At 38.8% G+C, this 22,957-nt stretch overlaps 1 protein-coding gene across 5 annotated transcripts in view; it reads right to left on the bottom strand.

Annotated features, from left to right (window-relative positions):
- Positions 1-22,957, bottom strand: part of wdpcp (WD repeat containing planar cell polarity effector) — a 69,838-nt gene that overhangs the window by 16,046 nt on the left and 30,835 nt on the right. For all 5 annotated transcript variants that reach the window (XM_051867135.1, XM_051867132.1, XM_051867131.1 and 2 more), the window contains 7 exons: positions 22,137-22,251; positions 19,689-19,825; positions 15,019-15,210; positions 9,253-9,898; positions 1,346-1,534; positions 706-829; positions 497-560 (listed from right to left, as the gene is read on the bottom strand). In XM_051867135.1, coding sequence (XP_051723095.1) covers positions 497-560; positions 706-829; positions 1,346-1,534; positions 9,253-9,898; positions 15,019-15,210; positions 19,689-19,825; positions 22,137-22,251 — 1,467 coding nt within the window. The remainder of the gene's footprint in view (positions 1-496; positions 561-705; positions 830-1,345; positions 1,535-9,252; positions 9,899-15,018; positions 15,211-19,688; positions 19,826-22,136; positions 22,252-22,957) is intronic.

The raw sequence follows: 22,957 nt of genomic DNA, 5'->3' as shown, positions 1-22,957 counted from the left end.
ATGAACACGATCCACTAACATTTGACAACCAGAAAGTGTCCAGATACTTTGTCTTCATTTAGAACAGTGTATCTACAGTTTTGCAATGCAGAAAATCTTTTTGTGAAATATTTTGCTTGAAAAGTTTGATTTTGTCTTTTTTCTTTAAAATAAATATCACTTGGTCTGATTTTTGGTTGTCTAATGCAGGGTTTTCCAATTTGGGGTTTGTGAGGGAATAAATCATTTTTTAATGAAAACAAAAATACTTAAAAGATAAAATATTTTATTTAGTCGTACCTGCATGTCATGTAACCATTAACTAACGTCAAAGAACCGTAAAAAATAAAATTTGTTGCTAAATTATTGAAATATCAACTTGAAATCTCAGGGGGGACTGAATTTTTTTTTTTTTTTTTTACAGGTTTGGCTGACAAAAAAAGGTTTGGGAATCCCTGAAAGTGCCCAAATACTTTTTTGGGTAATTTTATGTGCATGTCTGAAAGTGTGTGCTCACCATGAACAGATCTCTAGCTCCGATGTCTACAGCCAGCAAGAAAGCTTTTTCAAACCGCTGGTGTCTAGAAGAGAAAAGTCAGAAGTATTGAACAGTATTTATATTTGAAGAGCATAATTTAAACATTTCAATCTGGAACACACACAATCCCTTGCAATAGGTGATGTGAACTGTATGTAGAGTATGTGTTATGTGTGTTACGTATGTACCTGAGCAGGTGATGGAAGAATCGTCGGGCGTATCTGCTGATGGGGTCTCTGTACTCCAGTATGACAGTGTTTGAGAGGGGTCTGCAGGGAGCATAAAACAGCCCTAGCGCTGCCTCCAACTGATCTGCAATCACACCCATCAGGATCAAATGTGGTCGCAAACAGTTTTCATCAAATTAGATGAAGTACCACTCTTTCATCATCATATATACATATATATATATATATATATATATAATAAATTAATAATACTTTCTAATAATAATAAACTCACTTTTTTGTTAAATATTTTACTAGAAAGGTGTGTTTGCTGTTCAAAATACATTTTAAATTTGATTTATTTAAAACAATGTCACATGATTTGATACATTGTTGATATTTTATAAGCGGTCCAAATACTTTTGGGGCCACAATCAGTATATTCTCAGTCAATAAACACATGGTTTTCACTGTGCTCCATTGTCCTGTTTGTACTGTACTCTCAGCACCAGAGCACTTAACTTCATTTAAATAGTGTTATTTTGAAGCATAAATAGCTTTTGATTCTAAGCTGTGTTTATTGCACACTTTCCCTGACACTAATTTAGTTTAGGTTTAGTGTCTGTTCAGATATCAAAGCCTTAAGATCTGGAGTCTTTACCTTCAGTCTGCTGGTCCAGTGGTTTTCTCAGCAGGTGATCTGTGATGGAGATGAGTGCCCTGTAACACTCCGCTCCCATCATGGCCCAGTCCATATTACCCAGAATTCCCAGTGCTGCATCCACCTCCTCACAGCGCAAACGGTGCTGTACTAAATCACCTGGGCCTAGCTGAGCACCATTAAACACACCTGCACATAGAACAAATGCAGATCTATTATTGTTTATTATTAAGTGGCTGCATAGTTATGATGTGAGACATCAAATATATGATGACAGAAGCAAACTTTCTCCAAAATCACTTTCAATGGCACTGCTGTAGTTCAAAAGTTACAGTATGCAATGCTAGCTGTTATGATCTGGCACATTAAGCCATGTTTCCCAATCACTTTCCCTCACTCTTGTCTACATCATTTCCTGTCCCCTTTTCATTATACTATAAATAAAAATCACACAAAAAAAGGAAAAAATAAGAACCAAATATTTTGGAATTTTCACATTTACAAGGAACAGAGAAAGAGAGAGATTGTGCAAGCTCTGGATCGTATGAGGTGGGAGATCTTTAGAGGCGACGCTCTGTAAGATTGCCATTGACATTTGGATCGATCTTCAGTCTGTGCTCTTCCCTGTAGCACTGTTAAGAGGTGTGTGTGTGAACTGACACACACAGCAAATGCAGTCGATTCAGGTTAAACGTACTCGTTGGTGTGGAAACTGCTGTCAGTTAGTTTAGAGAATTATAAGAGTCAAGGTGTGGCAAGTTCAGATGACGCCATCCACTCTAACAATATCATGTGTCAATTTTAATGATATATGAATGAATTAAAAAATAAAAAAGTAAGCTCTTACCTTATAAAAGTCTACAAAAAAAGCAAGATCGCTTGACTTAAATAAGGTGAAATGGAGATCTCATAAATTAGTGAAGTCTATGGTACCCAGTAAAATTATTTTAAAAAATCTGTAAAATTCAGTCGCTGGCAAACTCTGAGAAGTTGATTTAAAACCCGTAAAAACACTTCCATGCATTGCAATCATGGGCAAACAATGGCTTTCATGTACTTGGAGTTTATTTACCCCTTCACAACTTATTTTTCTGTGACTGTCTCCGGGACAGTTCACATGGCGGAGGAATGGTGACTTTCTTTCTCTCTCTCTCTCTTTTTTTGCAAACATGTCAAAAAAAGAATCGCATGCAACTTGTGCTATATATGCGGAAGTGTTCGGAAGGCATTTGATAGAGTTTGGTGAGAAAAAAAATGGTAAATGTATTTATTATTAAGTGAAAATCTTGACATCAGCACTCCTGTGTACATTCACACCAGTGCACAGCAGTTCACGCCAGTGGGCCCAGGAAAAGCACACAAGCACATCATTTTAAGATATCAATTAAAATCAATATTAATAAAATGCCCTCAACGGACGCTTTAAAAAAATGCCATATACAGCAGAGATTCAATCAGAGAGGGATAATGAAAGCAGCTGAACGGACATTGAGCTAATGGATGTACATTCAACTGTTAACAAAGCTTCTCAAACGTGCATTTACTGGCAAGACAATCAAACACAATTTGAATCACAAAAGAGTTTTCTTCAAACTGATCTAAATGCATAATTAGTGGTCAACTAATATGGATTTTTTAATGGCTGATATCAATACAGTTATATAGTGAGAAGCGAGAAGGCAAATAAACACTAATTTTACAACATGATGATGTCTGTAATGTAATTTTATATTCCTGTGATGGCAAAGCTGTCAGTCTTCAGTGTCACATGATCCTTTAGAAATCATTCTAATATGCTAAATTACTGACCTCAAATTTTTAAACAGTAGAGTATTTCGTAATTAGTGTATGTACCATGGTAAAGGAGGTCATGGAACTACAAAGTAATTCTAAGAATTATCATGTTACCTGGTAAAAAAAACATTGTAACAGTAAGGATGAGTGTTTTGGTTTAGTTGAACTGTTACTTGCTCCATCAAGTAGGGCTGTCTTAGCATCCTTATATTTATGCAACGTGTTGATTGTGTTGTGTTGAACATTGTTATTGAATTGTGCTGATTTAAATGTCACTAAAATAATATTATCTAGTCAAATCAATCAAAAAATTTTATGGAATTACTGTTATAACAGAGTTATGTTAACTTTTTCATTAAGAAATATATTTTTTCTCACAAGCTTAAAATATTTCCCTAAAAACAGCTATTTATAATATATGTGGACATGTACAAATCTGAACTAACTGTACAAATCTGAACTAACAGCGGAAAATTACTGTTGGGCCCTGCATGGTACTTTTTTGTTACTGTTGTTACATTATCAACTATTATCTTTAATATCTTCAGGTTGGTGCTTATTTTACAGTAGGCTCAGATTTCACAGTGCATCAAAAGAATTTCATTGTACATTTAACTACTCAAACTTTCTCTTCCATTTCACACACTCATGTTTTAGTATCAGCTCCTCTCTCTTTTTCTTTCATTCTTGTCTCTTTTCTCTCTCTCAGACATATCTTTCTATTCCTTTCTTTCATCTGTCTGTTTCTCTTGCTAACTTTCTGTGAACGTTAGCGTCTGTGATCACAATGAGCAGTAATCACCTGAGGCGGTTGACACCTGTAAAGGCGCCTTTAATAATGTAACAGAGCTTAATCCAGCCATACTGGATCTGCTTCTGAACGGCACACTCAATCGCAGCTACACTTAACCTTGCTCACTCAACAGGAGACCATCAGCACAGCTATAAAAACCACACGCATATAAAAATTATTGACAAACATCACACAAACACAGAAATAAAACAACCCCTCAAGCGCATCTGAATTCATGATTCCTGAAGTCTTACACATAAAGGAACACACATATATAACACAGCAAAGAAAAGCAAATGACTCATGTTTTTCTTTATCTCTTTCTGTTGCTAAACCAATTCTAACTCCCCTCTCAGAGAGAAATCACCTCCTGTGGACACTGAGAGCAGAAGGAGGCGCCATTTTGCGGCAAATGAAATGACGCTACCATTTTTTTCTAAGTGAATTTAGAAAGAAGGTTGGGGAGGGTCCAATTAAAACTGCATGTGGGAAATTAACAGGCCGCTTCCCACAAGCCCCCGAAGAGCAACTAATGTGACTAATAACAGTGTAGAGAGAAACGACAGACGTCAGCACAGACACAGAAGAGCTGCAGCGCTGCAGAGAGACGCAATAACACAATGATGCTGTTTATAGCACACATATACACATAATTGAAAAAGAAAAGGATTAATTTTCTCCCTAGGCCTGTGATCGAGCTGAAAAATCACACTGAGGAGAAGGAGTGCACAGGTTTACAGTTTGTTCTGTTTTTCACTTGCTATGTGAACACACTCACAAAAAAAAATCATGGACATGATCTAAAAGATTAAATGTTCCTGAAAAAAATGTTCATGGACAAAAATGACTTCATTGAAAATGAAATGTCTGGTACTGCGCCCAAACTTTTTTTGTTTGTTAGTTTTTTCCCCCCAAAATTGTATGATTTTGTCCAGTAAAAAAGCTTAAAATGACAGTTAGGTGACCTTCAATTATTAGAAGTCTTAATTCATTGCTGATTGTGATAGAAAACAAAAAATATTTTGCCTCCAATGGACAGTTTTTCTTGGTCTTCTAATTGTGGTAAGTGGTATAACAAAGACCGCACTAACTTATTGAATTGAAAGTGTTATATAGGCATAATCTGACACAACCAAAACAAACGGGGTGTCCTATGTGATGCAACCAAAGGGCTCCAAACTGCAATGCTGTGCAAATTCCTCTCCTTTAAATTAATCTTGTTTCTCCCTCCCTCACTCACTTTTTTTTTCACTTTCTCAGAGTGTGCCGGCCAGCTGCCCCCCGTATCCACTCTGTACAGCAGCTCTCCTGTGCCGAGCGCGTGCCCAGATGAGATAACTCAGGGAGGAGAGGAAAAAAAGAAGGGAGGGAGAGTGAAAGAAAAAGAAAGAGCTGCTTCCTTGGGAAGACTGGAGGTCTGCCAACTCTTTCATCTTCTGTGCGTCCGATTCACTCACTTCATCATGTAGCAGTTCTGGAGATATAAGTCAATAAATATGGGAGCGTGAGCAAGACAAGCCCAACGAACACGTTCACAAACAAATAAATAGACAAACGGGCAAACAAGCGCTGCTCACTAGCTGCTCCAAATTATCAGTCGGAAAGGATGTGCGTTTGCTTTCTTCATCAAAACCTTGGCACACGATCAGAGGAGAGGGAACTGCTGCCGCTCTCTCTCCCTTCCTTCCACCCTCCCTTGCTTTCTACCTCTCTCTCGTAGAAAACTCTTTCTCTTGCTGACGCTTTCTATTTAAAACTTTGTCGCTGGGAGTCACATTCACTTCCAAAGTCAAAATTAAACTCTAGGCATGGGCAGGTTTTGATTGGCAAACTTTATCTGGTGCCCTGAGGGACCGTAAGCCACTGTAAATGATTTATCGGAGAAATGCATCCCAGAATGCACCTGGAGGTGGCAGCCCAAGGGTGGGTATTGAGTGACCTCGGAAGACTTGGACCCTGCCATTCCCTCAAATGTCTTCTACAATTCTACAATGAACGCAATCTCAGATGGCACACCCACACTCCGATGTATATTACACACAATAACAGCACGCACTCTTTTGATCGGGCAAGCTCCTATTTAATTGGCTGACCGCTATGCCATAGGTTCTTTTTACCTGGGAATTTTTTCACCAAAAAAGTTTTGCATTTGCGCCACTTAGTAGAAAATAAACTTAATATCCAAGATCAGGACTGTGTAATCATTTTTGTTTTCTTATGTGTCCTATGAAGTAAACAGTACTTATTACTTTAGATTCAAATCACATTCAGAATACACACAGGCCCTGTTTACACCTGGTATTAAGATGCTTTTTGGTCAATCGGATCACAAGTAGATGTAGGAGACACATACCCATTTACACCTGTTTTAATCCATCTCTTTTGTCCACTTTCAACCACTTCTGTTCTGATTTCTTTGAGGGGAGGGTCTATGGGTGGGCAAACCATTTCTATTGTATAAAGTGCTATAAAAATAAAAGGTGACTTGACTTGGCTAACCAGCTTCTTAAAACAAAGTGAACTAAGACTGGCTGCTACAGTATCTCACAGAAGTGAGTACACCCCTCACATTTTTGTAAATATTTTATTATATCTTTTCATGTGACAACACTGAAGAAATGGACACTTTGCTACAATGTAAAGTAGTGAGTGTACAGCTTGTATAACAGTGTAAATTTGCTGTCCCCTCAAAATAACTCAACACACAGCCATTAATGTTTAAACCGCTGGCCACAAAAGTGAGTACACCCCTAAGTGAAAATGCCCAAATTGGGCCTAATTAGCCATTTTCTCTCCCCGGTGTCATGTGACTCGTTAGTGTTACAAGATCTCAGGTGTGAATGGGGAGCAGGTGTGTTAAATTTGGTGTTATCGCTCTCACTCTCTCATACTGGTCACTGGAAATTCAACATGGCACCTCATGGCAAAGAACTCTCTGAGGATCTGAAAAAAAGAATTGTTGCTCTACATAAAGATGGCGTAGGCTATAAGAAGATTGCCAAGACCCTGAAACTGAGCTGCAGCACGGTGGCCAAGACCATACAGCAGTTTAACAGGACAGGTTCCACTCAGAACAGGCCTTGCCATGGTCGACCAAAGAAGTAGAGTGCACGTGCTCAGCGTCATATTCAGAGGTTGTGTTTGGGAAATAGACGTATGAGTGCTGCCAGCATTGCTGCAGAGGTTGAAGGGGTGGGGGGGTCAGCCTGTCAGTGCTCAGACCATACGCCGCACACTGCATCAAATCTGCCACTGCATGGCTGGCGTCCCAGAAGGAAGCCTCTTCTAAAGATGATGCACAAGAAAGCCCGCAAACAGTTTGCTGAAGACAAGCAGACTAAGGAACCATTTCCTGTGGTCTGATGAGACCAAGATAAACTTATTTGGTTCAGATGGTGTCAAGCGTGTGTGGCGGCAACCAGGTGAGGAGTACAAAGACAAGTGTGTCTTGCCTACAGTCAAGCATGGTGGTGGGAGTGTCATAGTCTGGGGCTGCATGAGTGCTGCCGGCACTGGGGAGCTACATTTCATTGAGGGAACCATGAATGCCAACATGTACTGTGACATACTGAAGCAGAGCATGATCCCCTCCCTTCAGAGACTGGGCCGCAGGGCAGTATTCCAACATGATAACGACCCCAAACACACCTCCAAGACAACCACTGCCTTGCCAAAGAAGCTGAGGGTAAAGGTGATGGACTAAACCCTATTGAGCATCTGTGGGGCATCCTCAAACGGAAGGTAGATGAGCGCAAGGTCTCTAACATCCACCAGCTCTGTGATGTCATGGAGGAGTGGAAGAGGACTCCAGTGGCAACCTGTGAAGCTCTGGTGAACTCCATGCCCAAGAGGGTTAAGGCAGTGCTGGAAAATAATGGTGGCCACACAAAATATTGACACTTTGGGCCCAATTTGGACATTTTCACTTAGGGGTGTACTCACTTTTGTGGCCAGCGGTTTAGACATTATTGGCTGTGTGTCGAGTTATTTTGAGGGGACAGCAAATTTACACTGTTATACAAGCTGTACACGCACTACTTTACATTGTAGCAAAGTGTCATTTCTTCAGTGTTGTCACATGAAAAGATATAATAAAATATTTACAAAAATGTGAGAGGTGCACTCACTTCTGTGAGATACTGTATATTGTACATGTCAGACATAAGTTATCTTGCAGTCTATGTGGGAAGTTTTTAGCCAAAATGAGATGCAAATTGGACCAGACTTACTGTATACTGTAAATATTTATTTAATATACAATACCATTCAAAAAGTTTGAGGTGGGTAACATGTTTTTGTTTTTGAAAGAAGTCTCTTATGCTCACCAAGGCTGCATTTATTTGATAAAAAAATACAGTAAAAAAAGTAATATTGTAAAATATTATTACAATTTAAAATAACTATTTGAAAATATTTTAAATATAATTTATTCCTGAGATGGCAGCCATTACTCCATTCTTCAGAGTCACATGACTATAAAGTTTAAAAGATCAGCATTTATCTGAAATAGAACATTTTTGTAACATTATAAATATCTTTACTGTCACTTTTGATCAAATTAATGCATCATTGCTGAATAAAAAAAAAAATCTTACCGACCTCAAACCTTTGAAACTTTTGTGTAAATGTCTAGTGTAAATTCTCTGGCATAAGTTCCAACATTTGTGGCTTTGGCGTAAACCATACTGTATTTAAATTACTGTAATTGTGGCCATTTTAGAAGAGTTTGTGTTTTAAAGGGACAGTTCACCCAAAAATGAAAATTCTGTCATCATTTACTCACCCTCATGTTGTTCCAAACCTGTATAAATTTCTTTGTTCTGCTGTACACAAAGGAAGAAATTTGGAAGAATGTTTGTAACCAAGCAGACAACCATAGTATTTAATTGGGGGGGGGGGTGAGATCTGCTTGGTTACAAACACTTTTTTATGCAGGTTTGGAAGAATTTGAGGATGAGTAAATGATGACAAAATTTTCATTTTTGGGTGAACTATCCCAAATACAATCACGTTCAAGACCCTTTAAGCCGCGCACACACTTAACGATTGTAAGGCGATTATGAATGTAAATTGATACTTATGACTGATCGCGCTCAAACACGTCCAGTCAGAGCCAGTTGCGTTCAGTCGGCAATTACAGTCGGTGTTCAAATTCTGTGTGTAAGTATTTAAATCTGCTTCAGTCGAAGGAAATAATCGCTGTGTGTTAAGCACAGTCTTAGAATGTTTTATCCAGTCGTTAAATGTGTGCCTGGCTTTAGTGCTAGACTTGAAATGCTCTACTTTGATTTTCAATCAATTACGCAAAGGTCCCACTGACCCAGTCTTAGCTTCAACGCAGCAAGTGGCCCTCCATGAAATCGAAGCAGCAGTAAATCATGTGCCTCCAGACCCTCGTTTCCCTGGGATATCGGACAGTAGGCCCATTGGATCCCTTCTAGCCCCTCTGAGGATTTCATGTGATGAGAGAGCTGCAGGCTGGGACCTGCAGAGCTGGGGACCGGTTCTTCACTCACTAAGCGCAGAGGGAGAGGCGAGAGTCCCATATCAAAGCACTGGAGCTCACCTTGACCTCCGCCCACCATCAGCAGAGCTCCTGAAGGATGCCATGCTAGCACCGTCGGCACCATGGAGCAGGTGGCCCACTGGGTGAGGCCTGTCTGAGGGTCGAAAAGTACCACAGAGCAGTCCTGAAGCCCCAGTAGAATCCAGCGCTCCAACGGATCACGACTACAGGTAATGGGTTTGGATGTGAGGGATAGAGGAGTGCTGGACAGACGCTGGAGACGTCCATGAGCAGATTCATACACACAGGTTTGGACATCAGGAGGATGGGCCTCCTCGTGCAGTCCAGAAGTGGTGTGTTTGGCCTCTTGGTGCAGCTCCACAGTCAGGACATGGTAGGGTTGGGTCAGACTGAATCTGCAGTCAGTAGGGTTCCCGTCAGTCCGAACAGAGCTCAAAACCTACACAGAGAGAAACAGACAGTCAAAAGTTAAGTATGTGAACCCTTGGATTTACTATTTGAATTTCTTTATAAACTGGTTGTGCATATCTGATCTACAATTACAGGAAATGTTTGGTGAAGGTTATTTTCGCTGAAACCAAGGGTTCACATACTTTTACCCTCCTCATCTTTCACAACAGACAGATAAGAGTTTATGACCAATGTATTCAGAGATTCATTGTAAATACATATACTTGTACCTACAACTTTAAATTACAAATCTAATTGTTTTCTAAATTTAAATTTGATGTATGTTGTATAGTAGGAAATAATGAGGAGAAAAGAAAATGAAATAATAAGAAGAGGGGTAACAGGATCAGGTAATGAGTTGGATTCAAATGTGACACCAATTTGAGCAACCTTAACTCTGACTTTTATCCAAAAAAGTCTTAGACAATTTATGCATAACATGTAATTATGCTGGTGGTGAATGAATCATCTTAAATTAATTATAATCAATTATATTTAAAGCTCACAGCTCCACAGCTTACTGTATCAAAGCACTAGGCCACGATTCTAATACAATCTAGAAAAAAATAGTAGAAAATGGGTGACTAAATTATATTTCCAAATTATATATACGAAAAGTAACAACCCATTACATTATAAAGCAAAAACAAAGAAAAACACAGACAGCCTTGAAAAAAAAAAAAAAAAAAAAAAACACAGGGAGACCAGAAGTTACAAACATTTGCAAAAGTAAATATTCAGCATGGGCTCCTCCATCCCTGAGACAGTAGAGATCACAGGCCCAACACACATGTTGAGCAAATTTGTTTGGAGATTTTACCTCAAAATGTGCACACAAACAGCTTAAAAAATGTCCTATCAGACAGCAGCACGCAGGAAGTTCGGGTTTACCTGTAGTATGTGTGTTTCTGGTGCAGATGGTGTGGCGAGAGAGAGACTGAGAGCGATGGGCTGGCACAGAACCGTGGCATGCGCGCCAGCGTAGGAGACTGAGTTAAGCGGGTTGCCGATGGTTTCTGTGAAAGCAGGGGATGAGTTTTTTTGTCTTTTTTTTTAGCTGTAATCCCCCCTGGGCCAACTCCCGCTGCACCCCAGGGGGTGAGAGGGGTTTAGTGAGAGGGCGGGAGTGGAGTTGCTGACAGCACAGAGGGGAGATCCGGAACAGTGCCAGATCTCCACAGAGCCAGGCCCCGCTGAGACACACCTGCCCCAGCCACAGAGGCCCCCACTCTGGGCCTGTCCACAGCTGGGCCCGGGCTCAGAACCAACACCCCACTGACCATGCTAGCAAAAGACCAACGCCCCAACTGCTTTGGCTAATACTACGATAATTCTGACCCCGCTAGCACTAAGCTAGTAAAAACCTACAGTAGCTAGGGCTAGGTTGAACACCTTTCTGGGCCATTTTACAGCGGTCAGCTTTCTGCTTGGGCCAGAATTTATGACCTTGCGAGGCTAATGCTTTGCTAATACCATGCTAGGTAGTGCTACAGATACTCTTCTGGCTAATAATACACACATTTAAACTGTTGTGCTCTCTTGTGCGTGTAAAATCGAGACCACAAGTGCCATCAGGAACTACAGAGAAATTGCACAATCCTCACACTTGTTTATCCGGTTTAGTAGTAACGGATAGCCATAGAGAGAAAGCGCTAAGCTCTTTGCCACGGTAACACTAAACAAAAACAAAAAGGTGAAGAAATAAAGGAGAGCTGGTTGAGAGGCAGTGTGTTTGCCTCAGCACTGGGGGACATTTCGAGTGTCTTTCTCCCACCCGCCACAAAGGTTTTAACATCTTCACAGAGTGATCCTTCTTAAGACCTGCATTCACACACACGCACACACAAACATCGCAAATCCCACAGCTGCTGCTGAAACAATGACAGATTCAATTTCACAAAGACAAACGGCATCTTGGTGAGTTGGGGAGGTTTGGGGGGGGGGGGGGGGGGGGGGGGGGGGGGCGCGCGCAAAAGAGAGCGAGAAAGAGAGAGAGAGAGAGAACAGTGGTAAGTGAGTCTCTGTTAGTTATTGGTTTCAGTCACTGGTCAAAACTATTCTTTTCTTTTCTTCTCTTCTCTGGACTTTCTTTTGCAGCTTGAAAGATAAACCCAAAGAGGTCCAGCTGAGCAGCAGGCCTTGTTCACAGCAGTAGAGCTCTTTGAGCCAATTTTCCAGCTCAGAGAGCAAACAGTGAGAGAGAGGGAGAGAGTGGGGGACAGTAAGAGAGAGAGAGAGAGAAAGGGAGATGATGATGAAGGCAATCTATGAAAGTTCTTGCTGCTGAGTCTCTGCTCTTCTGGTGTGTGTAAGTGTGTGTGCTACTCAGATGCTTGTCAGGCCGCTGTGGCATGAAATCAACACAGAAGCATTCGCTCTACTGCACCTGCACATGCCCAAGAATTTAACCCGGGAAATCACATTCCACTCGGACCTTTTCTCTTCATATATAACATGGCCTGGAATCATAACAGCAGCCATGCGTGGAAAAATTACAGAGATTGAAACCATTCCACATAAGCCTTCTAGAATCAAATCAACACTGACAAAGAGTCACTGAATAAGGAATAAATAAAAAAATGAGGGGAATAAATTCAGCAGATGGATAAATACCTCATCAAAAAGTAAAAAAAAAAAAAGGGCTGTGTCAAAACAGGTGTGCATACCATTCCAAAGTTTGGAGCCAGTAAGATTTAAATAATTTTAAATTAATTCTTTTAGTCGGCAAGGATACATTGAGTTGATCAAAAGTGACAGTAAAGACATTTACAATGTTACAAAAGATTTCTAGTGCAAATAAATGTTTTGAACTTCTCACCAAATAATCCTTAAAAATGTATTACTGTTTTCATATAAAATATTTAACAGCACAACTGTTTTCAACATTAATAATTAGAAATGCGTCTTGAGCACCAAATTAGCATATTAGAATGATTTCTGAAGGATCATGTGACACGGAAGACTGGAGTAATGATGCTGAAAATTCAGCTTTGCCATCACAGGAATAAATTATATTTTAAGAAAATATTTTAAAATAGAAGACAGTTATTTTAAATTGTAATAATAATAATAATAATTCACAATATTACTGTTTTTACTGTACTTAAAAATCTTATCGACCCCAAGCTTTGAAGCAAACTGATGTAACCATAACAACCACTGACTGTTATGAACACTTCCGTTAGGATCATCATCAAATGGAACACTGACAAAACATAAACACATAAAAACACATACTTATCACTATTTTATGGTTTTATCACAAAAAAATCCACTTTATCATTTAAAAAGTGGACTGCCCGGAAAGTCACTGGTCTATGTGTGATGTCTTAAGTACTTTTCAAACAGGCCTTAAAACTGTAAATCTATCCTTTTCTGCTATCATTCCACATTGAGTTAAAAGCATAATATGAGTTTTGTTGAAGACATAAGAAATGTGGCAATTTGTAAATAGAGTACAGGCGCCTGGTAAATAAGCAGATCAAACGAATGAAAAGAGAAGTGTTCTGAGAGAGATAACAGGATATTCAACAACATCTAATGCATACGGAAAACATAACAACAACCACCTCAATATGCAAAACAACTATCAACAAAAGCAAAAAAAGAGAGAGATATCAAATGCTTACTGAACAACCACCTCAACATGCAAAATAAGTGTATTTATAAAAATTCTTTTTATTAAAATCATTAAATTCCAGGAACAGGGGAATTGATTAAAAATGTTAAACGTTTGCATAAATAAGTGTGTGTGCACGAGTGTTTTTCCCGGTGTGTCTCTTGGCAGTGCTTATCTGCGAGGGGTAAGAATTAAGACCACATAGGGAAAGAAAGCGTACTTTTTAAATGCTGAAGACTAAGCAGAAAATGGGTTTAGCATGCAGATAGCAAACTTAACAAAGGGAACATATATATGAGGCAGAATTGATTGAAGTGTGTGTCTGTGCACCGAGCAAACCGTTTGATTCACCGCTCGCGTCTTACATAAACTGCTAGCTTGATTTCACACCACGGATCTGAAAATGACAACAAACACTTTAATTAGAAACGATGAAGGCGAGAGACACTTTAATGTTTTTTTAACCGTAGAAAAATGAGAGAGAGAGAGAGAGAGAGAGAGAGAGGAACAGAGAAAGAAAGAGAGAGAGGAAAATAAATAGGTGAAGGCCCAGGATAAATCCAGGGTTCATTTCCAACCAGAGCAATCCAGCGTCGCTCCACGCTGCCCCCCCTGCTCCTTTTATTTTTTTTATTTAGCATTTTTTCATTCCCTTGTTTGTTTTCATTTGGTGCATTTGCAATTGGAAACGCCGTTCCGTTTGCTCGTCTCTCTCATTCCCTGCTCTGCGAGTGAAGATTTTGCATATGTTTAAAACCAGAGTGCAATGTTGGGAGCTTAAGCATTGCTTGCTGATTTTTGAATCATCGCCATTCAATATTAAACAGCGCTGAGAGGCAGGAAAAAGAAGGAATGTACAGTAGAAATGGACAGATGGAGAAGTAGGCTTTTTTTTCCCCTCATTAAAAAGTTTTACACAAAAAAAAGAAATAGTACTTTAGAGACAAAGACACATACATTTATACATAAGCATAAAATGAGTGGTACCTTTACCTATATGCTAAATATTTTTAGAATCAATAAAACATTCTCTGTGTAGCTGTGGCGTAACTGCAGATTCACTAGAGAGCAGAATACATGCTACAATGAAAGAGTGTCAGCTATACAGGAAGGGGACTGAAAGGTCAAAGGTTGGCTGTTCACATAAAGAAAAAGTTCAAGTGAACAGTCTGAGAGTTACAGCACCTCATTGAGAAATACAATGATGATTGGTAAAGCATAACAAAAGAGAAAAAAGAACGGTACAAAGGGACAAAAAGACTGGGGTGAAAAAGAGATTGAAAATCTTTCCAAAACCTTGAGCAGCGGAGCATTGTGAGGGCATTATTAAAAGTATTTATATTATTTAGGAGGTCACACCCTGGTTATTATCTGACCTTCAAGTTTGTGCACAATCTCGCTCTAACATAATTTAATTTCATCATCCAAAAAAATAATAGTTTAGAAAGGGATAAAAGACCAACCCTGAAGCCATGTGAGCGTCTGCTTACCGTAAGCCCCGGGGTATCCGAGCAGGCGAGCAGCACTAGGTTCACTCTGTCCGCTGCACTAGGGATGGGAGACCAAGGCCTAACCTCCTCGTTACAGAGCGGCCACCAGCACACGGCCACATCCTGAGTCCGGTTCAGCCCCATGCGGCGCTCCATGCGCCGTCCCCCGCCAGGTATATCCATCACTGAAACCTGCTCAAGAACAACATCCATAAAGGAATCGGACCACAAGACATCTATAAAACATGGCCTCAACTCCTCTGCATAACACATTACAGCTGCATGCTGCTTTATTAATGTGGCCTGAGCTGTTTTAGGTAGCAGGGCATTGTTATTTTTTGTTGGGGTTTTTATTAGATTTATTTGAATTAGCCGCATTTGTTCTGCACTTGGCGAGGTGTTTGAAGGTAACAAGGTGTTTGTGTGACTGCTAATAAGATCTCTAGATGCTTTCACTTTCAGAAATCACAGTGTGGCAGGAATGAACTGGCAAGAAAACAAAAAAAAGCAAGAAAAAAAAAAAAAAAAAGCTAAATCCTATGGAAAAAATATAATATAAAAAAGGTAATTGCCACTCTATATCTTACAATTGCAAGTTTGTTTCTCATACTGTAAATGGGACTTTTTATTATATCATAAAATTATATCATATTTAATTATATTAAATCTTTTTTTAACTTAGAGGTGGAAATGGGCTTCCACAAGAAACACCTACACCAAGATCCAGTGTTGGGTGTAACGTATTACAAGTAACTGAAGTTACGTAATCAGATTACTTTTTCAAGTAACTAGTAAAGTAACGCATTACTTTTTCAATTTACAACAAAATATCTGTTACTTTTTCAAATAAGTAACGCAAGTTAATTTTTCGCATTTATTGACTGACAGCTCTCCTGTCCCAATGTTGAGAGAAATAAAGGAATTCAGTATTCCTCAAAATGAATAAAAACAGTGAAATGCAAATAATTAACAATAATAAATTACACAAATATACTTTCACTTATACTTTCAAATATAATCTCACTTTATTAACCAATGTCTTTGCTGTTGATCTTCAATGATACAATTCAACCATACTAATAAGCAAACATTACTTTAGATTAGATTTAGAAATAAGAGTGTTGAACTTCCTTCTCCTGTGTCCTATTCTTCTTTAATCCAGAATGGCAGCAAAGCTGAAAGGTTTGTTTGAGCTGTGCTCTCTACTGTACAGGCTTAAATATGCATTTCTTTCAGCCTGAGGCTCATTCATTTCAATTTTGGTGTGAGAGGGCCTTTACGTTTACCAAAAATAGAACTTTTTTTGTTGTTATTAAAAAACAAACAAGCAAGCCTGGCCCAGGTGAGGAAAAAGTAACGCAAAAGTATTTTAACACATTACTTTTCATAAAAAGTAACTAACGCAATTAGTTACTTTTTTAGGGAGTAATGCAATATTGTAATGCATTACTTTTAAAAGTAACTTTCCGCAACACTGCCAAGATCACTTAACAATAAGAAATCAGTATCTCTGAAAAATATCATCTGAGCAAGTAAGTAACAGCTGCTATTATTTGAACTTTTTCTTTCCTTTTGGAAATGACAAAAACACGCAAGGATAAATGACGGAAGCCTAATATTTCCCACCAAATCAAACCTGACAGCTCTGAATTAAAACTTTTACAGTAGGCTGACCATAGTGAAGTAGTTGATTGATTAAATGGCTATCAAATGATTCAAATAATGAAATCAAATGACATTTAAAATACCTCAGAATCTAAAATACATCAGCAAATTTGCAGCACAGATCAATCCTAAAACCAGCCAACATTACAGGTTTCTAATGTAGCAAAGGCTAGTGTTTTGCTGCTGACTAAGTCTGACTACCAAATTTCATTAAAATGAGCCGCACCTGATTGAGACACACCTGCTGTTTGGCTGATGCACAAATAGCTTTAATCACTCAAGACTGTCTAGCCTCAACATAGACATAATAATTGATGTATTCAAAACTAGTTCCTTTGAAAGGCCGTTAAATCCACTATCTGTTTATGAGACTACAATAATAGTGCAATGTGGAGCGATATTCTCTCCTACACCGCACCACTGTCTCATGCCGCTGCATTAAACTCTATCTCATATCTGCAACGGCTCATCATGTGCTATTTCAGCACTTCTGGGCTGAGGTTTTAAAGCAGGGTTTTTTCCCCAGACCCTTAATGCAGCCCATAGTACGAATAAATGGCATGAAAATACGATATGGCTCTTATAGAGTCAGTGCCTATTCATGCAACATAATAGCAGTCATTTCCATATACTTCATTCTGAAAGGCCTTATCAAGAGAGCAAACATGGAGTCTCTCTTTATGTCAACAACTCTATCTGTGCACAATAGGGAGGACTAGAAATGTACCACAGTCTGGCCATGACAACAAAAACTGTTCATCATTTAACCTTGACCTTCACATTGCGCCTGTGCAGACTAATCGTGCATGTTAAGTATTATCATCTACCATGAAAATGATTTACATAAGATTAATAAACAAACAAAAACAAAGTAAACCGATACAGACTGTGGGAAAATAACATTCATCTCTCTCTGTCTGTTTCTGCCCTCCCCCAAAACTTGATTCCCCATCTTGCCTGTGCTTGCTGGTCAGCAATAATCAGACCCTCTTTCTGGAGGATTAGGCTCAAAGCTTAGTCCAGTGGAGCAGGCAGTGGATGGGGCCGGCCGGGCTGGGATGGGGGGGGAGGGATGGGGGGGTGTGGGCGGGGGTGATGTGGGGAGGGAGGACAGGGTTTGGTGGGGGGGGGTTGGGGCGTACGGTCCCCCCTTATCAGAGCCATGCTGCTGGAGCCAGCCACACCGCAGGAGAGATTGCTTTCATACTCAGGCTGCCGTCGCAACAAAGCGCTCCAGTAATGCGATAATGTTCGGGTGCGGAGGGTGTTAAGAGCCTGATGTATTTATGTATTGTGTTTAGTCCATAATCAGACCCATCCAAATTGTGATCTCCGCACACTTGGTCTCCGGCCCATTAAAATGAGGTTAATGCTTTCAGAAAGAAGACGAATAAAGATTTTTTTCTTAAATTCCGTTATGAATTTTTAGACAAGTTGCTTTGGAAAGCAAGAGAATGAATGGGATGGAGGATAAAGAATGGAGTGATCACCTTCATTTCCTCTGAAAAGGAGGAGATGGACTTGACCCCACCCTCCGACCCCTACACCACTGCTCTGCCAGCGACAAACTACATGGCTGTGACCAATTTTACAAAACCATAATAATGGTCACATTTTATAATATAGATAGTACATCTTCTGTTTCTATAGCTCAAACAGAAGAGCATAGAACTAATAACACCAAGGTAATGCGGACAACTGCCAGGACTAGCGCAAGAACTAATAAAATATATACATTATTGTTCAAAAGTTTGGGGTTTGTAATGTCTCTTATGCTCAGCAAGGCTGCATTTATTTGATCAGTCTGTAAAAACAGTAATATTGTGAAATATTATTACAAATTAAAATAACTGTTTTCTATTGTAATATATTTTAAAATGCAATTTATTTCTGTGATGGCAAAGCTGAATTTTCAGCTTAAGATTCACATCATGGAAATCATTCTAATGTGCTGATTTGGTGCTCAAGAAACATTTCTCATTATTATGAATGTTGAAAACAGTTGTGCTGTTAATACGCTTGTGGAAACTGTGATACATTGTTTTCAGGATTCTTTGATGAATATAAAGTTAAAAAACAGCATATGTTTAAAAATTTAAATATTTTGTTACAATGTAAAAGTCTTTATTGTCACTTGATCGATTTAATGCATCCTTGCTGAATGAAAGTATTCATTTCTTTCTTAAAAAAAGAGACAACTTACTGACCCCAAATTTTGAAAGGTACCTTGAATGCAATGTAATACAAAAATAAATATGTAATAATAAATATATTTTATCTTTTTGGCTAAAAGCATATGCCAATGCAGGAATGCAAATGTAAACCTTCCAAATTCCAAATTTATCTCAAAATACAAAAATAATTAATTTTTTTCTTCCTGTTCAGGTACTAGCAATACCTTTGATGTCAGAAAACAGTGTGAAGTGTACACTGAAAAAACTGCTTTGTGTAGTTATGCTTCTCAAATTTCAAATGATACTGTGTTTTAAAAAAATCTTTTTTTTATATTTACTTTTTTATATTCACAATGATCTGCAACTATCTTTTCTTTATAAAAAAAAAATAAAACAATAAAAAAAGCTTTCTGTAATTTAACAACAACAAAAATGGATAGAGAGAAGAACATTTCCCAGGCATATACAGATGTACTGTCATAAAGGATGTGATCTCTCTATAAAAAGAGAAGTGCTGTGAGTGTGGACGTGATGTTCCCCACAGGTGTGCATTAGAAAAGAGCTCCAGTAATCACAGTGTTACCTGTCCCAGTGGTAAAAGAAAGCAAGCAAAGCCAGGCAATTATTAGAGCTAAAAGCCCTGTGGAAAGAGCCAGACCAGCCTCATTAAAGCGTTTTAATTGAAAGCAGGAGAGGCTGTGCAGCCTTTCCTCCTAAAATGTGCTAATGTGTGTGTATTGAAGTGTGTGTGTGTGTGAGAGAGTTTATGTCTTTGGACGAGTGTTCAATAGATATGTGTGTAAAAGGTAAGTGCATATGTGTGTGTGTTACCTTAATCTCCGCAGCTGTGAGTTTCTCCATGTGTCGTGCTGGTTCAGGTGAACTCTGGTTCTTCCTGTTCAGGTAAACCTGACACACCTGACTCCTCTCCATCAGCGAGAACAGCAGGAAGCGATCGCCAATCACCGCTGAAAACCACAGGGTAAGGTCAAAGGTCAAAACTCATATGAACTTGTGAAAAGACAAAGCGTGCACACGTTTACTTTGCTATGTAAATGTTAAAATATAAAGCTCATTATAATCACTATAGACTGACTCAATCCCAACCTACCCCTAATAGAAAATCTTTTTGCATTTTTTAGCATTTATTTTAGTCACAGATAATTTTTTCAAAGGATGTTGTCTACAAATTTCCCCAATGGAGGTTACCTACCCTTTGACTATAGGTTGGTTCAAGCAATGCAGGTGATTTTAGGTTTTACAATCCTTGTGGGGACATTTGGTCCCTACAATGAAGGTAAAATCTGACCCACACACACAGAAATGCACATAATGAATAATTTTCATAAGTGAGTCAGGGCAGTAGTTTAAGACACTAATAAGGAGTCACAGAAGAGTAAGAGAGAGAGAGAAAGAGAGACTGTAAAGCCTGTAGGGTATGCAGCTTTCATGTTAAAGAGAGACATTTGCAGTGAAACTGTTGACAAGCTCTTCACACTGTGATTAGCAATTAACCTTCCCTTCCTAAAAAATTAATCTGTTTATGAAACCAATTAAACGGCAGAAAAAATTAATACAAGCCATTCAGAGAAGCAGGTTTAGTTAAGGATGATATTCAAGGATGGAATTTCCAACCTGAACAGCAATTAGAGATGGAATATCAGCGCTTCTGCAGTAATTATGAATCATCTCACATTCAAGCATAAAACAGGGAGCTAATTTCAAAGGAATAGCGTGTTAAATGCAGTATTTACCAACATTTTTAAGTTTTACTTGAGCAAGTCTTTAATAACAAAGAATACATGCACATTTGCAAAAGATTTTGAAAAATCAAACTTAAAATGTTGATGTATTGTGTGTAAAAAAAAAAAAAAAAAATCTGCTTTTAAAAGAAATTTAAAGGAATCATTTTTGCTTAAACCAAAGTTTTTAGTTTATCCACTTACTTTGAGTGATTTGGAAAAGCTAAATGTAAATGATTACATTAAAACAGATTATTTAAATGACATGTTTTCCCTTTGAAAAATAAAAACAAAAGAATACTCAACATGCTTTTAAAAGATTACTAAAATTTCAGAGCAAATACCCATGCATTAGTGTTCAGTAATCATGGCCAAATTAAGGGGAAGATTCCATGATAATCCTTCCAAAAAAAAAATCCAAATTTGTGTCCAGGGGCTAGTAAACAGTTTTTAGAACATATGAGCAGCGGGTTAGCAGAATAAATCAATAAATTCCTCTAAATCTGCTTAGTTAGTTAATACTCCATTCCTTTAAAACATGTTTACACCCCTGTCTAAAACGCTTACGGAGAAATTAATTTCTAGAAAAAAAAAAAAGATACATATTCAATGATGGCGGATATTTAAATTGTAGGTCATTACGTTTTGGGCGTCACTAATGGACTCAAATACCAAGCCGGTTTTTACCTAAAATCACTGTGGGAGTTTCCTAAAAATAATGCCTCTTATGTCATTGTTTGGCTGTCCATATATGTCTTAAAAAATCTTCTTAACCTATGACTGTGCTAATGAAACAGCTATAGATGCATTACAGATGATTTTGGGGTCTGAAATGCGTGTTCTTCACAATCACAGGCTAATCAAAGTTTTCAAACTCTCTCTTTGTATTACAGCACTCGCGAAGAACAGGATAGGACAGGTCTGACGGCGTGTGTGAAACTGAATAAGTGACAGATGCAGAAGCTTTCCTGGCACCCCCACTCTTACTCTCTCTCTCTCTCTCTTAGACACACACACATAATTACTCTGGTAATTAGGGGCTCTGGGGGCCTGAATGGCACTCTATGGGGGGCTACTAGGAAAAGGAAAGGGGTGGGCTGACAGAGGGAGAGAGAAAGAGAGCGAGAGAGGTTTGTCAGGTATCTAGAGACCTGGCACAGAGAGCTTTAGCCATATAAGCTCTAAACAATAAATGATATGAGAAAATAATTAGCAGATTTGGGAGAGTGTCCAATTTCACAAACCAGAAATAAGACAGGAAGCCATGCCAGATTCCCCTGAGATTCAGGAGGAACCTCGACGTGTATGTGTGTGTGTGTGTGCATGTGTCCGTGCCTTTCGAACTTCCTCTGGGAGTAACGGAAGAAGGAGAAACAGAAGGGACTGCCGTTCGTGACCTGTGGGTGTGCGTGCCGCCCAGGCCCATGCTGGGAAAATGAGCAGTGAGCGAAACTGCAAGGAGAGGGGGAGAGACAAGAAGAGGAGAGAAAGAAAAGAGAAGAGAGGAAGGGTAGCGTGTGAGTGCGCGTTTACTCACCGTCGCTGATGGTGTCAGCAGGTAGTCGCCCCACCAGCGTTCTGTCAATGGCCACTCGTTCAACCTGAGCTCCGCCCAGGATAAGGGTCACCAACACACCTGATCTCAACAGCATCTACACACACAGTAACGAACAATAACACATTCACACTGAATGGGATTTAATGACTGTAACTTAATGACAACAAGAATACATTTAAAGGAATTGTTCACACATGTAAATTAGTATTCTGGCATCATTTATTCACCCCTGTGTCATTCCAAACCTTTCTTTTTACTATGTAGAGCACAAGAGACAATATTTTAAAGGAAATTTCAGCTGTTTGGGTCAAGCTCCAAACCAAAACACTGTTTAATGCATGCACACAAAGACCACATCAAATATGGTGACACAAACCTCAAACATTTGGACATCTGAGAACCAGTGAGGTTTGACATTAGTTGTGTGTTAAAGGTTTGTGACACCATAATCAATGTAGTCTGTGTATTTGATTTGAGAGTAAATAAACGCTTAAATATCGATATGTTCATCAAATGTCATATACAATATGATTGTATAGCTTCAGAAATGTTGGATTAAAGTAGTAGGAAATGTAACTTTACAATTTCTGCAAAAGATGCCATTAAACAAATATTTAAAATGCCAAATATTTTAAATACTCTCTATGTTGTTTCCACATTCATTTGGATATTCAATGTGAAATATATTTATGATTACAAATTTCAACATTAGTTGCAGTTAATTGTGATTACTGTGTGTGATTAATCAAATACATTTTTTAAATGATCTACGGTACTACTTTTAAAGGGTTAGTTCACCC

This window comes from Ctenopharyngodon idella, chromosome 17 (genome assembly GCF_019924925.1).
Source record: "Ctenopharyngodon idella isolate HZGC_01 chromosome 17, HZGC01, whole genome shotgun sequence".
Taxonomy (NCBI): domain Eukaryota; kingdom Metazoa; phylum Chordata; class Actinopteri; order Cypriniformes; family Xenocyprididae; genus Ctenopharyngodon; species Ctenopharyngodon idella.
Note: the sequence above shows the minus strand (reverse complement) of the source record. Positions and strands in the feature narration are given on the sequence as shown.